The 18,893-nt window shown below is 43.3% G+C and overlaps 1 protein-coding gene across 2 annotated transcripts in view; it reads right to left on the minus strand.

Annotated features, from left to right (window-relative positions):
* asap2a (ArfGAP with SH3 domain, ankyrin repeat and PH domain 2a) overlaps positions 1-18,893 on the minus strand; it is a 68,257-nt gene that overhangs the window by 6,042 nt on the left and 43,322 nt on the right. Inside the window, exons 6-26 of one of the 2 annotated variants that reach the window (XM_080415154.1) lie at positions 17,048-17,177; positions 15,956-16,041; positions 15,680-15,755; positions 15,146-15,232; positions 12,629-12,732; positions 11,781-11,850; positions 10,792-10,879; positions 10,008-10,056; positions 9,260-9,426; positions 8,042-8,175; positions 6,746-6,840; positions 5,911-6,100; positions 5,335-5,420; positions 4,807-4,922; positions 4,039-4,106; positions 3,789-3,890; positions 3,255-3,299; positions 2,900-3,152; positions 1,209-1,361; positions 779-881; positions 163-227 (exon numbers count right to left, since the gene is read on the minus strand). In XM_080415154.1, the coding sequence (XP_080271280.1) occupies positions 163-227; positions 779-881; positions 1,209-1,361; positions 2,900-3,152; positions 3,255-3,299; positions 3,789-3,890; positions 4,039-4,106; positions 4,807-4,922; positions 5,335-5,420; positions 5,911-6,100; positions 6,746-6,840; positions 8,042-8,175; positions 9,260-9,426; positions 10,008-10,056; positions 10,792-10,879; positions 11,781-11,850; positions 12,629-12,732; positions 15,146-15,232; positions 15,680-15,755; positions 15,956-16,041; positions 17,048-17,177 (2,267 nt within the window). The remainder of the gene's footprint in view (positions 1-162; positions 228-778; positions 882-1,208; positions 1,362-2,899; positions 3,153-3,254; positions 3,300-3,788; positions 3,891-4,038; positions 4,107-4,806; positions 4,923-5,334; positions 5,421-5,910; positions 6,101-6,745; positions 6,841-8,041; positions 8,176-9,259; positions 9,427-10,007; positions 10,057-10,791; positions 10,880-11,780; positions 11,851-12,628; positions 12,733-15,145; positions 15,233-15,679; positions 15,756-15,955; positions 16,042-17,047; positions 17,178-18,893) is intronic. The other variant, XM_080415155.1, reaches the window with a different exon arrangement.

Genomic DNA, 18,893 nt, shown 5'->3' on the forward strand with positions numbered 1-18,893 from the left:
AAAACACAAACTTTCCATGGGTCCGCAGGAGAAACAGTACTCAGCAGATAGTAAAAAACACGTGTTGCATTGTAATCTCGTTGTGGTGATATCACAATTTTTACAAGCTCAACAGATACAAGTAGAGAAGAGTTGTTATTCTGCCCTTATCTATTTACTCACCTGGTCTCTCAATGGACCCTGTGCGATTCAGAGGACCTTGTCGGTCCTTGAAGTTCTTGTCGTTGCTAAAACAGGCAAAGGTGCACGTTGAATTTTGGCTGGCGAAGGATTCACTAATAACCCTACAGTATATGGTACATCCAAATATAAACTGTTTGTCTCAGTCCATAAGGTCTTTACTGACACTGTAGGAGATTTATAATACATTAACTACCAGTTTGAGAGACAAAAGGGCAACAATGGAAAAGACGTATTGCTGGTTTGGCTCCAAGTCGAGTTTAGCCCGGTAGCTAATGAGCCAGTTAACGAGACAACCTGGTGTCCCTAATTTTGGCCATGTCATTAATTAGCAAAATCTTTCAGAAATGAAAAAAAGAAATGTTACAAAAAATATCACATCTACAAGCTCACAAAGCATTGCATGCAAAACGATGTGAGCTTGTAGATCTGCTAGTTTCGCTATATGTCGTACAATCAAGCATATCCGACTTAAATGGTTAAAGAGTAGTCAGGTAGGAAAAAGTTCATATCCCTTCGGCAGTGTGTGTGTGTGTGTGTATGTGTGTGTGTGTGTGTGTGTGTGTGCGCGTGTGTGCGTGTGTGCGTGTGGTCTCACCTCCCTGCAGGAGACTTGGGTGGCATTGTTCTAGAGCCAGGTGGCTTCGACTGCATCGCCTCCATCACACTCACTGTCTTTGCCACGGGAAGAGGGCCCAGACCTAAGAGACACAATACCAACAACTTAGTCCAAGTCACCTGTAGTTCTACATGTCCAAATAGCCCCCACTTTTAACCTGGTGTCCGTATTTTTGGGCATGTCATTATATGTTAAAATCTTTATTTATTTTCAAAACCTATTTTTGCCACATGGCAGATGGCACCATTGTACAACAAAGTATTAAATAGTGCTTATGTGGTTAACCTCAACACTACATGCAACTTTCAAGTAATATATCAGTGAAACGTCTTTTTATGCAAGACTTTTTTACTACTAGGTGTATGTCAGCAGACAATGTAACAATATTCCAGACCAAATGGGTGTTTACCTCCGGTTGAGGTGAGTCTCAGAGGGGGTACGGGGGGGTGCATGTTGGGGGGGTCGGAAGAGGATCTCTGTCGGCCAGCCAGGTCTAAAGAACCAGGCTTCCAGCTAGGAGACGCTGAGGATTGACCCATCCCTCCCAGACCGGATAACTGGACTGAGGGAGAGAAATTGAGAAAGAGAGAGAGAAAGAAAAGGAGAGAGGAGGAAAAAAAACGAGTTAGAGGCAGAGAAAAAAAGAGGAGGGAGGAAGGGTAGGGAAATGGAGGTAAACAGAGAGAGAGCAGCGGCAGTAAAAAAAAAAAAAAGGATGAGGGGGATGATGAAAAGATTGGGCGACTGAAGACAGAATGCATGACACTTTCGCCAGAACGAGCAGCCGCTTTAGAAGTCGAGCCGTTTCCGTTTGAGTTTAATTGAGAGAGACAGTTAATGGGGAGAGGGAATGTGGAGCATGCTGGTGCTGGGGGGGGGCTGCAGCGGGCAGATCGTCTCCGCTCTGCACTCTTGGCACGGCTCCAGACAGCCACTAATGTTATTAAATACCAACTCTAAGGCACAGGCGCCACACGCTGCCATGGAGAGGAGACCTGTGTCCAACAGGTAGACATCCATCAATACAGGCATTGTGCTCCCCAAATAATCCAAAAAAGAACCTCACATCAAAAAATGTCATTGGACTGAATTCAGCCATTCTTCCAAAGAGCATCTTTTACAACCTACAGTAGTTTCAACTTAAAAAGACATCCCTGTTCTCTGCAACACAAGTAAAGTGAAAAGGGAGCGAGGGTTAGGAGGGTGCAGCTGTTGTAGTGGATTCAAACTGCCCTGTTTAGAAGCCTGGTTTCTATTAAGAGTGGTACAGGCCTCCTCCACTCTTTAAAGGGGTTCAAGAACTTGCTAGAAAAGTAGTCCCTGACTCACTTTCTGCTGCTCCCTATCCAAAGACCTCATTGGTGCTGAAATAGGTCAGAACAACCTCGCCAAGTCACAGCTCAATGTCACTCATCTGTGTGCTACTTAAGAAAAAGATCACGGCTGTCAAAAGACATGCAGGGAAAAAGAGAATTCCCCATCACAGACCGCAGCCAAATGAGACCATTCAATTTGAGATTGTACCAAAACGGAACACTTTATAAATAGCAGTCCCAAAGAGAGGCAGACAGGTTGGACATGGATTATCAAACATCATCCTTTAAATCAATACAAATTCAAAACAAATTGTAGAATGATAAAAAAAAAAAAAATCTGGATAAAATGATTTCATCACTTTGAATGGTTAACTCATTGAGTGCCATTAACGTGTTTCACGTGTTTTACCGCTATGGTGCAACGTGCCATTAACGTGTTTCACGTGTTTTTGAAAAAAATAGAAAAAAACTCACCAAAAAAAAGAACCCAAGATATCATTATCTGAAGATTTGCAGCTCCATCCACTCCTTGTTTAACTTATAACTGAAAAAGGCTGTATCTCGCTTCCTAAGCACTTTTTTTTACTTAAAAAAAATAAAAACTCTAAATCTAAATCCAATCGTACTGGCCAGAAATGGCCAGAAAAAACGTTGGGCACTCAATGAGTTAAGTTTTTACTTCTAATATAATTTACTATCCCTTCAGGCAACCTCCTTCTAACCCCAAAGCTTCTGTTTTTCTTAATGCCAAAGACAATCGTATAAGAGTTCTGTCCAAGCTTACCTAGATTCCTGGGTGGCAAGGGTGGCGCAGAGGTGGTGGCTGGCATGCCAGGCTGGCCAGGAGCAGGCTGGTTTGCGTTGAGGATGGTGCCATAGGTCTCATTGTTTACCAGGTTGGGCATGTAGGACCGCTGCTTGTCCTTCACCAGGCTGGCGGCGTCCCGCGCCAGAGAAGCTGGACTGGGCTGGTGGTGGGAGTTGCTGCCCGGCGTGTAACAGCTGACCGGCCGCTCGTCTCTCCGATGAGGGCTGGGCTGCACAGAGGGACAATGGGGGGGGGGGGGTCATTCATTACTGGTGGTCAACGGTGCGGCGTGTATGCGGGCGTATTGGGGATCTTTGCCTGAAGAACTTACAGTCATGTCTGTGATTCTGTGATGCGTGAAGTGATGGCTGTGGTTCTGTAATGCGAGTTAGCAACAGGATGATGATGGCATGATTATTCGGTTCTCATTTGGCATGGAAATGAATAGGACTGCGTTAGTACTGCACTTCACAGGGAGTGTATGATATGTTAGGGCAGTGGTTCTCAAAGTGGGGTCCGGGGAGCCCCAGGGGTCCTTGAGGGGATTCCAGGGGATCCCCAGCAAAATGGATAGTGTAAACACACAAGATCTATTTGATATTTCAAAAATAGCTGATCTACAAGCCCCCAACGCTTCACGACACGACATGTTGTGAGCTTACAGATATTGCTATTCAAATCTTGACAAATGTCGACAAATCTTCTCTTATGCGGGTCCCTGGCACAAAATCTTTTCAAATGTGGGTCCGCGACCAAACACATATGTTTGAGAACCACTGTGTTAGAGGATGAAATCTGAGATCTAACACATGACAAGAAGCGTGTTTGTGTGTGTAAATATTGACATCATCATCACCACCCTCACCTTCTCGTCCAGATCCTCGTCGCTCTCATCCAGGTCCTCATGCTGCAGACGCCACTCGTACTCCACGTGGACGTTGAACTTACCCGCCAAGGCCTGGTTCAGCTGCACACACACACACACACACACACACATACAGCACACATTAACAGATGACTGATGGCAAGTAGAGTACTTGAGTAAATGTACTTAGTTACTTTCCATCACACCAACGTAAACATGGCTGCGTTAAGGACAGCCAGACTGAACTCACCAGCTCTTCACACTGTATGTGTTTCAGTCTCTTGGCAATGTCCAAGGGCGTCTCCCCAGACTCATTAGCTACAACGAAAAACAATAGAACAAACCAGCATAATTACTAGTATGTCCGCATGCCATGTAAGGACAAACACAAAGGCATTGTTTGCTTTGGTTTATGTGAGAATTCTGTAATTAGCCTGCTTTCCCACACGGACATGTCTCTGGTTTCTCTCTGCCTCTCTCTCTCTCTCTCTATCTCTCCCTGTCTCTCTCTCTCTCATAGTAGTTTGTTGACATCAAGCTGGAGCAGAAAGATTAGTGTGTTGTGAGAAAGAGCTGTCAGGGTCTGCTGGCAAAGCCAGCTCCTGTGGGAATAAAGCCTAGAAGTCTTAGTCCAGGGGAAAGTGTGTGTTTGAACAGTAATTGTGTACAGTAACGCAAACGTGTGTGTGTGTGTGTGTGTGTGTGTGTGTGTGTGTGTGTGTGTGTGTGTGTGTGTGTGTGTGTGTGTGTGTGTGTGTGTGTGTGTGTGTGTGTGTGTGTGACAGAGAGAGAGGGCGTAAGTGAAAGTGGGAGAGAGAGACAAGGGTGTCAGATGTCAAAGAAAGACAGTCAACTTGAGAACGGAGAGACAGACAGACAGAGAATGTCTTGTTTAAGTAACAACTTCAAATATTAAACAGCATTACGGTGTTCTTTTGGTATACACATCAGAACACATATCATATACGCATCAGAACGGTGTTCTTCTGGTGTCTACAGTTGTTGTGCGTTTCCATACCTATGTCTATAGTGGCCTTGCCCCGCAGAAGGAGTTTGAGACACTCGCTGTTGTCGGTCAGACAGCAGTAGTGCAACGCTGTGCTGCCTTTGGCTGTCTGCTTATCCAGATTCACACTGTCAGCGGACACCCATGGGAAAAGGACAAAACGTTAGGTTTACAATGGTATCGATGCATGACCCTAACCCAACCACCTATGTTTACCAGGGATCTATTTTGGGGTAAGCGACAACGTGAGGAAAGCTTTGTGGTTAACGTGGCAAACGTATACAATACATGGAGGTTTTGGAAATGAAGCATCTAGTTTGCTAAACATCTCTCAACACTCTAGCAATCAAATCTCTCCTGAATGATGCCTTGCCTAAATACATTCTGAGATTAATATCAATAGATAAAATGGCAAAATTAGGTGATTATAGCATTTCATTTTATTATCAGTTTTGAAGATGTAATGAAAAAAAACGTGAAATAGTTAGTTTGTGTGAAGCCAGATTCATAGAGATACCAGGGATATTTGACTTTGCGTACCTGTTCTGAGTGAGGAAGTCTACGATGTGAAGTGAGGTTCTGTCCACTAGTCTGACAGCCAGATGAAGGGCCGTCTCTCCTTGTTCCTGCAATACAAACATGACTTGACATTTCTGGGAATCTCTGCTATTATATGAAGAGAGAAATCAAAGAAATGAGACAACATAGCTAATAGAGGCGTTATTCAAAACCATGCATTAGTGCCTGAACTGCCACAACCCTTTCCAGGCTACCAGAACCCTTTTTCCGTGAAACTATTCATTCTCTGGGCACAAAATAATCCATGCCAGTTATCAGACTCATCAGTCATTCAGTTGCCCTGCAGTAGAAAAGCACTGAATGAGGTTCAGTTACAAAACGGGTCGATCTTGACTGGCTTTTTGCATATATATTTTTTAAAGCATAATACATTAAAAAGAAAACAAAACAAAGTGGCCAGAATGCCCCATACAGGTCAAGGTAACGGGAGATTTATAGCCTACACTTTTGGTTGTGACTCGACAAAAAAATAAAATCTTCCATCATTTGCATGCGACAAAATATAAATGATCTCTCTAGAAAATGTGTAGTACTAACATGTCCGTTGTTCAGTGGTATGGGCTCCATGAGGTCCACACCCTCAGCGTAGACCTGGATGAGGGAGAAGATATCCCGGGCCTTGACGGCGTCACAGAGCGTGTGGAGTCTGGACGTCATGTCGGGACACTTCCTTCTGGAGAAACGCTTCTCTGTGTACTTGGCTGTGATGAAGTCTTTCCTCGCCTGCCTGCTCGCCCCGAAAGGAAGACAAGAAAGCATGCAGCGTTACCCATGACAGACATGAATGACGAAGTCAAGCATTAATAATACATTAAAAAAAAAAGGTTTCCATTAACAACATTAACATTGGCTTCCCTATTTTGGACTAAATTTCTAAAAAGGTATATTTCTTTTAAGTAAATGAGGAAAGTGAGTCGACTCACTGACACAATTCAATTAAATTCTAGTGCTGAATCACAACAAGTTGTCTCAAGACACTTTACGTGGAGAACGGAGACCAAACATTCCCCCACCCTGAGCAAGCATTTTTGCAACACATTCAGTCAGGCAGTCACACAAATGTATAAGAAGGTATAGCGGACGTTACAAGAATGCAGCTATTCGGTTACAGCAGATCAAATATATCTATTGTTGTCTTTGTGTTTGTGTGTGAGAGAATGCATGTCAGCGTATGCATGTTAAAATGTGCCAATAGGTCAACTCAAGGGACATATCACTAGTCCATTTCCTGTGGCTAACTGTAATGTGAGCCCTAATAGAATAAGTAAATGATAGAGAGAGAATAAGAAAGAAAGAAACCAGGACAGACACTGTAGAACTGAGGGTTAGTGAGAGGAACTGTGGAGGAGATGCAATTGCAGAGATGACTTACATGTCACTGGCTGGGTTGGGTTTGACCACATCTTCAGCAGTTAAGCAAGCCTCCATGATTTCATTAAATCCTGCATTCCCCACATTCTTGGCCAGCTGTAGAACACACATATACACACACACACACACACACACACACACACACGTGCATTTCCATGCGCACATGCACAAACAAAACAAATGAACATGAAAAAATTGCATGCATAGGCACAAAACACACAGCTGAGTACCCTAGCCTATTTAAGTGTAAATGAGTGGCCTGTCTTCTGCACTCCCGAATGTCCTTGCCACTAACCTTGAAGGGAGAGGTTCTGAATTGTGTGTGTGTGTGTGTGTGTGTGTGTGTGTGTGTGTGTGTGTGTGTGTGTGTGTGTGTGTGTGTGTGTGTGTGTGCGCGTGCGCGTGCGTGCGTGTGTGTGTGTGTGGAGGGAGGGAGAGAGGGAATTACTATAAGAATTGCATAACGGAATTCTCTTTGTGGCGAGTACAACTGGCGTCTAACAAGGAGGGGGGAAAGCAATCATTACCATTGTATGCATTTAATCCCAAAGAGCCCACAGGCCGTAAATCTCGACCCCAAACAGCGATTAGAAAAAGACCAATAAAATGTGAACTATTTGGAGTGGAGCTGGAGAACCGGAGGTCTGCAGCATCATTGGCTGATGTCTCAAGATGGGACAGCTCCAATGCACCAGGGGAGACAGAGAACAGGGCCAAGGGCGTTCGTGTCCTCCTTTACTCTCCACTTCCTCATTTCACCTCCCTTCATACACCCCCAACTCTCTGGAGAGTTTTATATCGGAAAATCAATACAGTGGAGTGAGTCGGTCCATTAATAATGTGAACACCAACACTTCTGTTAACCACCTTCAACCTGGCATACCTATTGCGGGCAAGTTGCTATGGGCAGAAATGTTCAAAAAACATTTCAGAAATAGCCAGACGATCAGAGATCTCCGCCTACTGATATGTCTGGTGACATCTAAATTCAGTGAATGGGCTAAAACTGAGTGGAAACTATTCAGAGATGTAAAAGATTACAGCTTCACAGAACCAATGTAAAGCCTTTAGGGGCCCTCCCCATATAAAATGACATCAGGATTGGTCTTCAAAGCAGTGGGGGGCTGATTTGCTCCGACGTCCAAGCCCCATTCATTGAATTTAGATTTCCCCAGACGTAGCAGTAGGCGGAGGTCTCTGATCATCTGGCTACGCGAGACAATTAAGTAGTCTCTCAGTCACAAAGTGACTCATTCACAAAGTGACTGAGGGAGGAGAGAACAGCGTGATTTCTTACCAAGAGCTCTGAGGTGCCGAGTACATCCAGTGTTAGAGACTGGATCCGAGAGTAGTGAACCCCCAGCTCTCTGTGGATCCCAGAACATTCTATACAGGTCAGGATGCCCAGGTTAGTGGACAACCATGTAGGATCTGAGACGGAGAGAGACAGAGGCAGAAGGAGAGGGGGGGGATTTGAAATTTGATGGACTTTGGTAATGTTATGTAAAGGATATACAGTGTGAGGGGATGAGAGACGTCAGAAGGTAGATTGTGTGACACGACGTCCTTGGGCAGACAGCGCTACAAGCAAGCTATTTTCTGAAGTGCATTAGCAAACTATGACGTCTCCCAACGGAGAGACGAGGCTCATGGAGCCAAAATAGCCGGCTCAAGGGCATTTAGCGCGCGCATACAATGTCGCCGGAAAGTGAAAATGCCTAACTGTGAGAAAGTCTGGCCTAGATGTAATGTGTGCGTGCATACAATTATACTGTATGTATACACTAGACACATACAGGCATACATACATGCTTGCGCTGCCTCTGGTGACTGAATTTCCCCCGTGGGATCAATATAGGTCTATCTATCTTGAATGTCCATCCCTCTGTGTACACATGCAGAGGACGATTTAACCACTTAAAAAAATTGTCCCTATTTGGGGCCTGACATAATTGGCGAACATTCTGCAAAAATGGCAGATCTACAAGCTCAGCTATTTTCAGGGAAGAGATTTAGAGTAGAGGGGAAAAGAAGGAGCGGGCCAAGAATAGACCCATGGGGGACCCCGGTACAAAAAGTACACAGGGTTTGAGTGGTTAAAGTGCTTTTGAGGGTGACGGCAGCCCTGAGGTCAGAGCAAAATGATGCACCACTTCCCTTCCCCTTATGCATTTAAGAGGAAGAGCACTGTTTTCAACCTTGGTAACTTTGGACCCCCACTTTGGACTTTGGACCCCCACCAAGCGTGCATTTATGTTACTTTATAACCCATATGCTAGCATTATATTACATCAATGCCATGTATACGTTCTTTATGATCATATTTATGGCATTTGTACTTTCATTACCATGTGGAGAGAGACAGGGAGGGCAAAGCACAGAAATGGCATGTGACAAAGGTGTCCTGAGCCAGATGCCTGAGCCAGATGTCCTGAAACTCAAAATATCATGAGCATATTTCGCTGTGTGCACAACCTCCAACCACCACCGGCAATGTCGTGTGTCGTGGACTCACTTGGAGCTCCGCAGTCACAGCAGACATCGTTGCCCGTCATCCTCTTCACCTCGGCCAGGATGGCCTTGGTCAGCTCCTGCACGATGTTGTTTTCCCCGACGTGCTGGTCTCCCTTAAAGGCCTGGGTCAATGCTTCCTCTTTACTGTTCTGCAGCACGGAGATCCAACTGGGAGGGAGGGGGGGAGAGAGAGAGAGAGAGAGAGAGTGAGAGAGGGAGGGAGGGAGGAGGGAGAGGGTGGAAGGCAAGGGAAGGTCAGAGAGGAGAGGAGGAGAGGATAAGAAAAACATAAGGCAATGATGAGGACAGTAATGTAAATATAAGACAAGGAGAAGGAATGCAAGCAATACAAGAGAGAAAGGAGTGAGATGACTGAAATTGCTAAGGGAGGGAGGAAAGGAGGAATAGGATGTAGTTAAAAGACAGAACAGGCAGGAGGTGGGAAGTAAAGAAGGGTGTGAGGTAGGAAGTGTGTGGGTTGTCACTGGAAAGTGTCCGACGTGGTAAACAGGATGCACTTAGGCACACGACAGACAGATGCGTGCACACACACACACACACACACACACACACACACACACACACACACACACACACACACACACACACACACACACACACACACACACACACACACACACACACACACACACACACACACACACACACACACACACACACACACACACACACACACACACACACACACACACACACACACACACAGGGAGGAAGGAACAGGCACTTACATCTGACAGTCTGGGTCTTCCTCTGCCTGAAAGTGATACGTCCTGTCATCTAAAAGAAAGGAACGGGGGATGAAAACAAGAGAAGAGAAATGAGGTAGAGGAGAAGAGGAGAGGATTGGGGGTGGACAGGGCGTTAATCAAAAGGACTGACACGAAGTGAGAAGCTGTTCCCTACAGAGACGCGTCCAACCAGCTGACAGGACATGAAAAGCACGCGGCTGAAACGAATACTTTTCAGACCTTTTTACATGTCTTTATCATGTACACCACTGTCCAGAGCAGGAGTGTTTACACGATTGAATCTAATGCTTAACCCTTTAAGACCTGAAGCCGATTCTACAAATGTCTTCTAAATCCCAACAGATTTCTGAAAATCGTATGTTTCTATATCAGTGGTGCTCAAACCTTTTCATGTCAAGGACCCCTAAAATGATATGTATTTGGCCGCGGACCCCCATCTCAAAATATTTTGTTCCAGGGACCCCCAGAAGCAAAGATTTGAGTTACAAATGTTCGCAACAATATATATTCCAGGATTTGCACACATTTTCACGATTTTTCAAAAATAGCAGATCTACAAGCTCATAGCGTGGCACTCGGTGCCGCGCTATGAGCTTGTAGATCTCATATGGGTTAATGGGTTAATTCATACAACGTTGTACGACACGCCACACACCAAGCATTTTGAGCTTGTAGGTCGGCTATTTTCGGCACGCACTGCCTCTCTCTCCGTGACAGGGAGAGAGGGACAGAGAGAGAGAGAGAGATGGAGAGAGAAACCTACGAGATATGAGGTCAAAGCTCTTCTTCTCCTCTGGGTTGTGTTTCACCTGGCAGGTAAGCAAGTTGAGTTTAGCTGGTGGCCGGTTAGCCTGAGAGACAGAGGGGGAGAGAGAGATTAGAGCATTTTACAGGGGGATGGCAGGTAAAGCAGGGTGCATTCTAGATCTAGCAGAGTGCAGCTCTGCTAATTGAATGGAGGCAGCAGTGATGCATGCGGCATTAGGCATTAGCATGGACAATACGGCATTAGCGTGGACTCTGCGCTTCCGTGGTGTTAATGTATTCAAAGCTAATAAGCATAATGGGAGGTTGGGGAGCAGGGCTTGAGGCCAAGAGACTTTGGATCTACAAATAACAGGTGAGCTGGCACAGACCTTAATGTGTGCGTGTAACTGAAATGCTATCAGAACAAGAGAGTCTTTAGGTTCACAGCTGTGTTCTTTCACAGTGAAATCCTCAGTGTTTAAAGCTGCAATCATGTCCTACCCTGGATTTGAACCCAGGTCTCATGGGAGACCCAATTTCTAGCAATCTTAACAAGATGGAATCCCTGCTTGGCCTCGCGGAGATATTGTGCTTATAAGCTTTGGGCAGTACTACTTGTCAATCAGTATCATGTCCTGACACAAGGGTCTAATATATATATATATATATATATATATATATATATATATATATATATATATATATATATATATATATATATATATATATATATATATATATATATATATATATATATATATATATATATATATATATATATATATATATATATACATATATACACATATACATATACCGGTATTTATATATATACATATATAATATTTAAAAAATAAGTTCCCCATTGCAGCTTTAATTGAACACATTTGGACCACATTGTACACTCTCCGAATGAAATTAACACTGGAGGTATTTTACTGTGTTGCCGATTGGTTTATCACAATGGGGGTTAAGCCCTGTGGACAAGATAAACGCTGTGCTTACCGTTCCGTGTGAAATGGTCAGGTATCCGTTCTTCACCGTGCACTTTCTTTTCTGCCACACTTTCCTTAACCTGCGACACACAGAAGGCGTTTAGTTTAGTATGCAAGAGTGCACACGCGCACAATGACACGGTGAGCTCAGACAGAGCTGATGAAATATTGAGCGTGACCAAAGCGTAACCCGTGATTTCTCATTGATATGCAGAACACATACATTATCCACGATGACACACAGTCTGAGTTCTGCAAACGGTCTGCTTTATATCTACCGTGTTAATTTAACAAATGGAAAGGGGAATAGGAAGGCGGCCACAGCTTAATGGGTTGAGAGGCTGTTTGGGTAATCGCCTCCCGGCCCCGGGTTATGTGTCAAAGTGTCCAGGAGCCAGACACTTAACCCCTAACGGCTCCCGGCCGAGCACTCATCATAACCATCTGAGAAGCCATCAGCTGGGTGAAACTGAAGACTGAATTTCCCCCACGTACACGGGACTAATAAGGAAATCGAAATCGACCAAATGTACCCGTATTTGGTTCCATCAGTATACTCTCAGTTAGTATAGTAGGAGTTAAATTAACCACTTGAAACACAATAACAGAAAACAGAACAGACACTAGTAAAGCCCTGAGGGACTGGTTAACAACAGTTTTACTTTCAATGCATGGCAGGCATTACATAAAATACATTTTACATTTTTTTCTTCCATTATGGTCCTCCAGGAAACAACCACACCAAAGGCATATCATCTAAACCATAAGGGTTTCTCGCTACTTCGAATGCATTGCATTTGACTAATTGTGTGTAAATCAAACAAGCTTTGTCTATTCATGCCTATTTTGTAAGCCTACCCATCGCTTTTCTTATAGAGGTGCCCGCTGCGCTCTGTGCCATGCTCCTTGTTGCCCTGCGGCTGGTGCAGGCTGTACGTGGCACTCTGTCGAACCTGGGAATCCTGGGTCACACACACACACACACACACACACACACACACACACACACACACACACACACACACACACACACACACACACACACACACACACACACACACACACACACACACACACACACACACACACACAGAGCAGCAATATCAGATCAGAACTACAGTACATACAGACAAATCAAATACAAAGGAAATTGATTATTTCTGGTCCTTCATTCCAAAATCTTGAAAGTATTTTTTATCTATGATATTAATATATTCCAGATGTGTTTGTTTTTCAGTACAGACTGAATCTTCTCCCTACAAACTTCTATCATTTGGTTTTGCCTAATAATCAAGTATCAATTATCCTTCTAGCATCTCATTTGATCTCCATATGGCTTCTTCTAGGACTACTCAAGGTCCATTTACAGGTCGATACCAAGGTCCACGAACAACCTGGCTTAACACCTGAAAGAATGTACGGTATACATATACCGACTTAATTTAAAAATGGACTTGGAAAAATTATCTCATCAACCAATTTCCAAATCACAGATTCTCCTCATTTTCTTTGGCGTCATATATCTAAACTTTGAGGTCGAGGGTGTCAAGGGTGAGACATCCTGCCTTCTCCTTGACCTGACTGCACCTACAACCTGCAGAACTGGTATCAATGACATGAAGAATTCCTCTTGGGATTCAGTGACGTACTACACTTGTTGTGTTATTACACATTGGACCATGTGTAGGAGAGAACGCCACAAAGATAATCTGTTGCAGAAACATTTCTTATATTCACTATTAGGTCATGCCCTACTGTCATATCATGTTATTCACTCTTGGCCTTATGATATGTTCTGTCAATCTGAATATTATAGAGTCAAGATGCCATGGCACGCAGGCCTGGTATTTATTGTTATTAGTACAGCTTGTGATTATGACACAAGGTCCTCTCTTATCTTTGTATATAGCTATGCTCTGCTCCTTGCCTTTAGCCAGAGAACTACTTGACCACCGACCTGAGTGTTTAACCTCTTAAACCCTATACTTATTTGACCGGGAGCACCCCAGGGCTCTTTTCTAGGCCCCCTCCCGTTTTCGCTCTACACTAAATAACTATTATGAGGGAAATGGGGAGGCTTTTTCTTCCCAAGACTCATCGCTAATGTCAGAGCAAGGACCAGAGATCGGCCCAAACGAAGACCAGAGATTTATTATCATGAATGATGCAAGTTCCTGTTAGGAAACATTACAGGAAGCAGGGGATGACCTTTGAAGACTGGTTGTAGGGGCTTCAGGGACTGAGTACAGTATGCTAACTGCAGTTATCACTACATGCACAACGTCAACAGGAAGAGACAAGATGAGCTGCACTCTCACAATTTCCAGTTTCTCAATGTGCAAATGCATTTGGACTAAGAGAACATACTGTATGTACTAGAAAAATAAATAATAATACACATTAAAATCAAGGAAAAACAAAGAAGGAAAAGAAAAGCATCACAATGAAAAAGCAAATCACAGAAAGGGTTTTTTCTTAGAAAGCCACTTACTCTCCTAGGCTTGGTTCACAAAAGACGGAGGCAGTGGGGGTGGGGGTTTTGGGGGGTGGGGTGAGAAAAGAGCATTTTTTCAGATGAGACCATGAACCGCTGCAGTTTCAGCAGCACGTATAAAAACACCTCAATCATTAGACAGCTGAGATCAATTCAAACTCCAAATTCACTCAAGTAGGAAAATGGAAAATAGCAATTCATAGGCAATTCATAGCAATGTGCATATCAATTTTCAGAGGAACTTCATTTATTTCACCAAAAGTTGAACTTGAGATGGTTTGCTGAATTATTTTTCAATGGATATGTAGAGAAACACATTAGAAGAGATGGTGGCATTCAGCTTAAGTTATACAACAAAAAGCACTTAAAAGGGAAACTTCGCAGATTTTAAACCTAAATCCTACCCGTCGTTTCGCATCACCAGGCGTACGCAACGTCTTTAGAATTACACATAAGACATAGGGTTTTTTTCCCACACTATTATCTCCTCACATCAGAAAAATGGGATTTCGGTTCAAAATCAGTTAAGTTTCCCTTTAAGGTTAAGGTGAAGGGGAAAAAAAGAGTTTAGAAGGCTTGCATTATTAACAATACAATGGTTTTCAAAAGCAGATTTATGAGAATAGAGCAGATTGTGGATTATGGATGATGTGACATGACACCTTGAAAGGTTGTAGAGAGCCTGGGGGCCGGTGCGTGTGTGTGTGTGTGTGTGTGTGTGTGTGTGTGTGTGTGTGTGTGTGTGTGTGTGTGTGTGTGTACACGTGTGTGCGTGTGAGTGTACGTGTACGTGTACGTGTACGTGTACGTGTACGTGTACGTGTACGTGTACGTTTACGTGTACGTGTGTGCGTGTGTGGCTGTGCGTGTGTGTGTTCTACCTCTTTCTGTTCCACCTGTAGTGCTGTTTTCAGGACATCTCTTAGCTGAGAGAGCTGCCTCCTCTCCTCATCCTGCACTTGCTTTATCTGTCGTGAGGAAATGAAAACATAAAGGACACATTATTTGCCGGAACTGCTGAATGTTCCCACAAAACAGTCACTGTCACTGTTTAGTGAAAGCTGAAGCTTCTGTGTGAATCCTCTCCTGCTGTTCAGATAGAGACAGTTTGACAACTCTTTCTGCATCCCCTATTATAAATAGTATTGTTCTATTAATGAGTGGGTTGAGTTCTATGAGTTCTATTTATCATGGTGTTGTACTTAAACACCTCAATCTGTCAACCTATTACTTGATGACTAGATGCTGGATTCCTCAATGATTCTGTGTCTTGCTTTGGCAACTCTTGTCACGCCAAACATGCACAAAACCTTTTGAATTGAACTGAAGAGGATTATTTGCGTTCCGTTTCGCAATTCAAGACAGCATGAGGAAAAAAACAAGCAGTCTGTAGAAAAGGAAAGTCGTGCACTCACTGTGTGCATGTCTGTCGCCAACTTCTCTATGTAAGGCTTCAGGTTGTCCACTGCTTTCAGTCCATCCTGAAAGAAACTGTAAACAGGAAGTACATTAGTGCAGTGGTTCTGAACGTGGTTCTGAACTGTGTGTGTGTGTGTGTGTGTGTGTGTGTGTGTCTGTGTGTGTGTGTGTGTGTGTGTGTGTGTGTGTGTGTGTGTGTGTGTGTGTGTGTGTGTGTGTGTGTGTGTGTGTGTGTGTGTGTGTGTGTGTGTGTGTGTGTGTGTATATCTTACTTGCACTGTGCATGGAAGTACTTGATCAGGTTCTGCAGCAGGTCGACTCCCTTCTTGATCTTGATCTCGTTTACTTTGAGGAGATACTGTGAACGGAAGTTCAGTCAGAGGTCAAATTGCACTTCAAAAGGTCATTATTTATGCACCATCTGAAATGAATACAGCCCTGTAAGCACACACTACACCGTCACACTACAAAGTAAACTCTTTCAGGTACTTGGTGACAAATGGTGACAAATGTTCAGTTATGACGGTCCCTGGCACAAAGTGCTTTCAAATGGGGGTCTGCGGCCAAATACATTATCAATTTGGGTGTCCTTGATGTGAAAATGTTTGAGAAACACTGACTTCATTCACTGTTGTTGTGACTCATACTTCTTAGAAAACAAAAAATGCAAGGCTTCAGGCATCAGTCATGACTTTGACATATTTATCGCCAATGATTATGAATGAGCTTGTAGATCTGCTATTTTTAAAAAAAAGATTTTAAAAAATGTTTTCTTTTAACACATTGACTGCCAGAATTATTTCAGATTTTTTGCAGTTTATTGCCAGAGATTTTTCATTGAAAAAAAAAAAGTACTCAGGAGCCGAGATACAGAATTTTTAAGTTTTAAGTTAACAAGGAAGTGGATTCTAGTGGAGTCTAGATCTTTGAAAAAAAATAAAAAATAAAAAATAATCTAAAAACGAGTAACTCGTTCTTGGCAATCAAGTGATGGATTCTAAAGACTAGTAAAAACGAGTTAACTCGATCTAGGCAATCAATGTGTTAACTCAAATCTTTGCTTCTGGGGGGGTCCCTGGAACAAAATATGGGTCCGTGGCCAAATACTGTACATATCATTTTGGGGGTCCTTGACATGAAAAAGTTTGAGCACCACTGATATAGCAACATAGGTTTTTTTCAAAAAAGTTAGGATTCAGAAGACATTTGTAGAATATATATTCAAAGTTCTGCACAAATGTTCATGATTTTTCAAAAATAGCAGATATACAAGCTCATAGAGCAGCACCGAAAGCCAAAGAAATCTAAAATGACAGAGCTGCGTTCCCACATTGAATGGATTAACATGGCGGCGTGCTACAAACCTCACACATCTGGAGCTGGAAAAACCTCCTCTCTTTCTCCATCTCCTCGGCGATCTCTGCCCCGCTGATCTCTGTCCGGATCATTCCGTGTTGCCTGGCGTGCTCCTTCTTCTCCTTCTCTATCTTGGTGCTGCGCAGGAAGTGACAAACACAGGCGTCAAAAGTGTGTAATCACCATACCGTCGGTGGAACCGCCGCTCTCACTCCCCTCACTCACACAGGTTTTGTATTACTACACTTTGTGAGGACATAAAACATTTTAGGACGCATTTTGGTCCTCGCAATGTCTCTTTCTCAAATTCTACTGTACTTGTGGGCAGTGGTGTACAGTAACTCTAAGTACATTTACTCAAGTACTGTACTTAAGTAAACCTTTGAGGAATTTTCACTTTACTGGAGTATTTCCCATTTTCAGTACTTTTACTTCTACTCCACAACATCTCAGAGGCAAATATTGTACTTTTACTCCACTACAATTATTTGAAAACTTTAGTTATTAGTTACTTTTCAGATATAAATTATGATATTATGAAACACACATTAACCACTTTAGCCCTATTTTATTTCATAGGCTATTTGAAAATAGCCGATCTACAAGCTCACAACGCGTCGCGATGCGACGCGTTGTGAGCTTGTAGATCTACTCTTTTCAAACATTTTAGTACTTTTTGATGCCAATACTTTTGTACTTTTACTCAAGTACATTTTTAATTCTGGACTTCTACTTGTAACAGAGTATTTCTACATTTCAGTATTGGTACTTTTACTTAAGTAAAGAATTTGAGTACTTTTTCCACCACTGCTTGCGGGGACATTTGGCCCCTCACAAGTATAGTAATACAAGAACACACACACACACAGTTATTATCACCCAGAAACCCAGGAAAACACACACCAGGGGATGGGAGGGTCAGGGTGGGGAAGGGTACCATTCCATGCAAGAGGGCATTCTTCTCCAATATGCTGTCTTTTCCAGCAGCATATTCCCTACAAAAAGGATGCTGGGGGTATCATTACGCTTTGATTTATACTCTGTTGCGCACCGGCGCCAGAAATAGACAATACAACGCAGCGCTTTGTGAGCTTTGTCGATCGGCTATTTTCGGTAGGCAACACTGGCGCGCAACACAGTATAAATCAGGCTTCAGAGTGCATCTGTGACTGCTAGCTATTGGGTCTTGGGTTCAGGTTTCTGTGCGAAGTATGAATCAGGCTTAACCATACTGTCTGAGAGCAACAAAGATGTTCAGCCATGTTCTCCAATGTCTGCTTGACCTGCTGCTATAGGCTCAGTATAGAAGTCAAGACGAGTCGGGCTCGTTCAAAAAACGGAAGCAGAAACTGAACAAATAAGCGGGTGTTCAAGCCCCTGATGAAAGTGGTGTGAATGCATGAGCAAGCTGTTGCTATTGATCCAATCATATAAAAGGTTAATTTATGCTTTGCGTGCTGAACGGCGTGGCGCGTACCTCTGTTGCATACTCTTTCATAATATAGCAAATGTAACTATGTGGGTTTATTACCTCCACCGGTACATAAGAGAACACGTTATTCCGAAAGCCTATTGTTTGTATTGTCACCTATGATGTCACACCACTTTGACAGAATAAAAAGAAAAATCACTTGGAAGTCTCCATTCTCTCTTACGTCAACATCTTTTTCACGTCTTCTGTTCAACATTATATTAAGCTACAGTTAAGTCAGCATCCTCAGCCCTGGAAGCACTAACCCATTAAGACCCGAGGCCGATTCTACAAATGTCTTCTAAATCCTAACAGTTTTCTGCAAAGCTTATGTTGCTATATCAGTGGTGCTCAAAACCTTTTCATGTCAGGGACCCCAAAAA

Source organism: Gymnoscopelus braueri (genome assembly GCF_963280865.1).
Source record: "Gymnoscopelus braueri genome assembly, chromosome: 19".
NCBI classification, from domain to species: Eukaryota; Metazoa; Chordata; class Actinopteri; order Myctophiformes; family Myctophidae; genus Gymnoscopelus; species Gymnoscopelus braueri.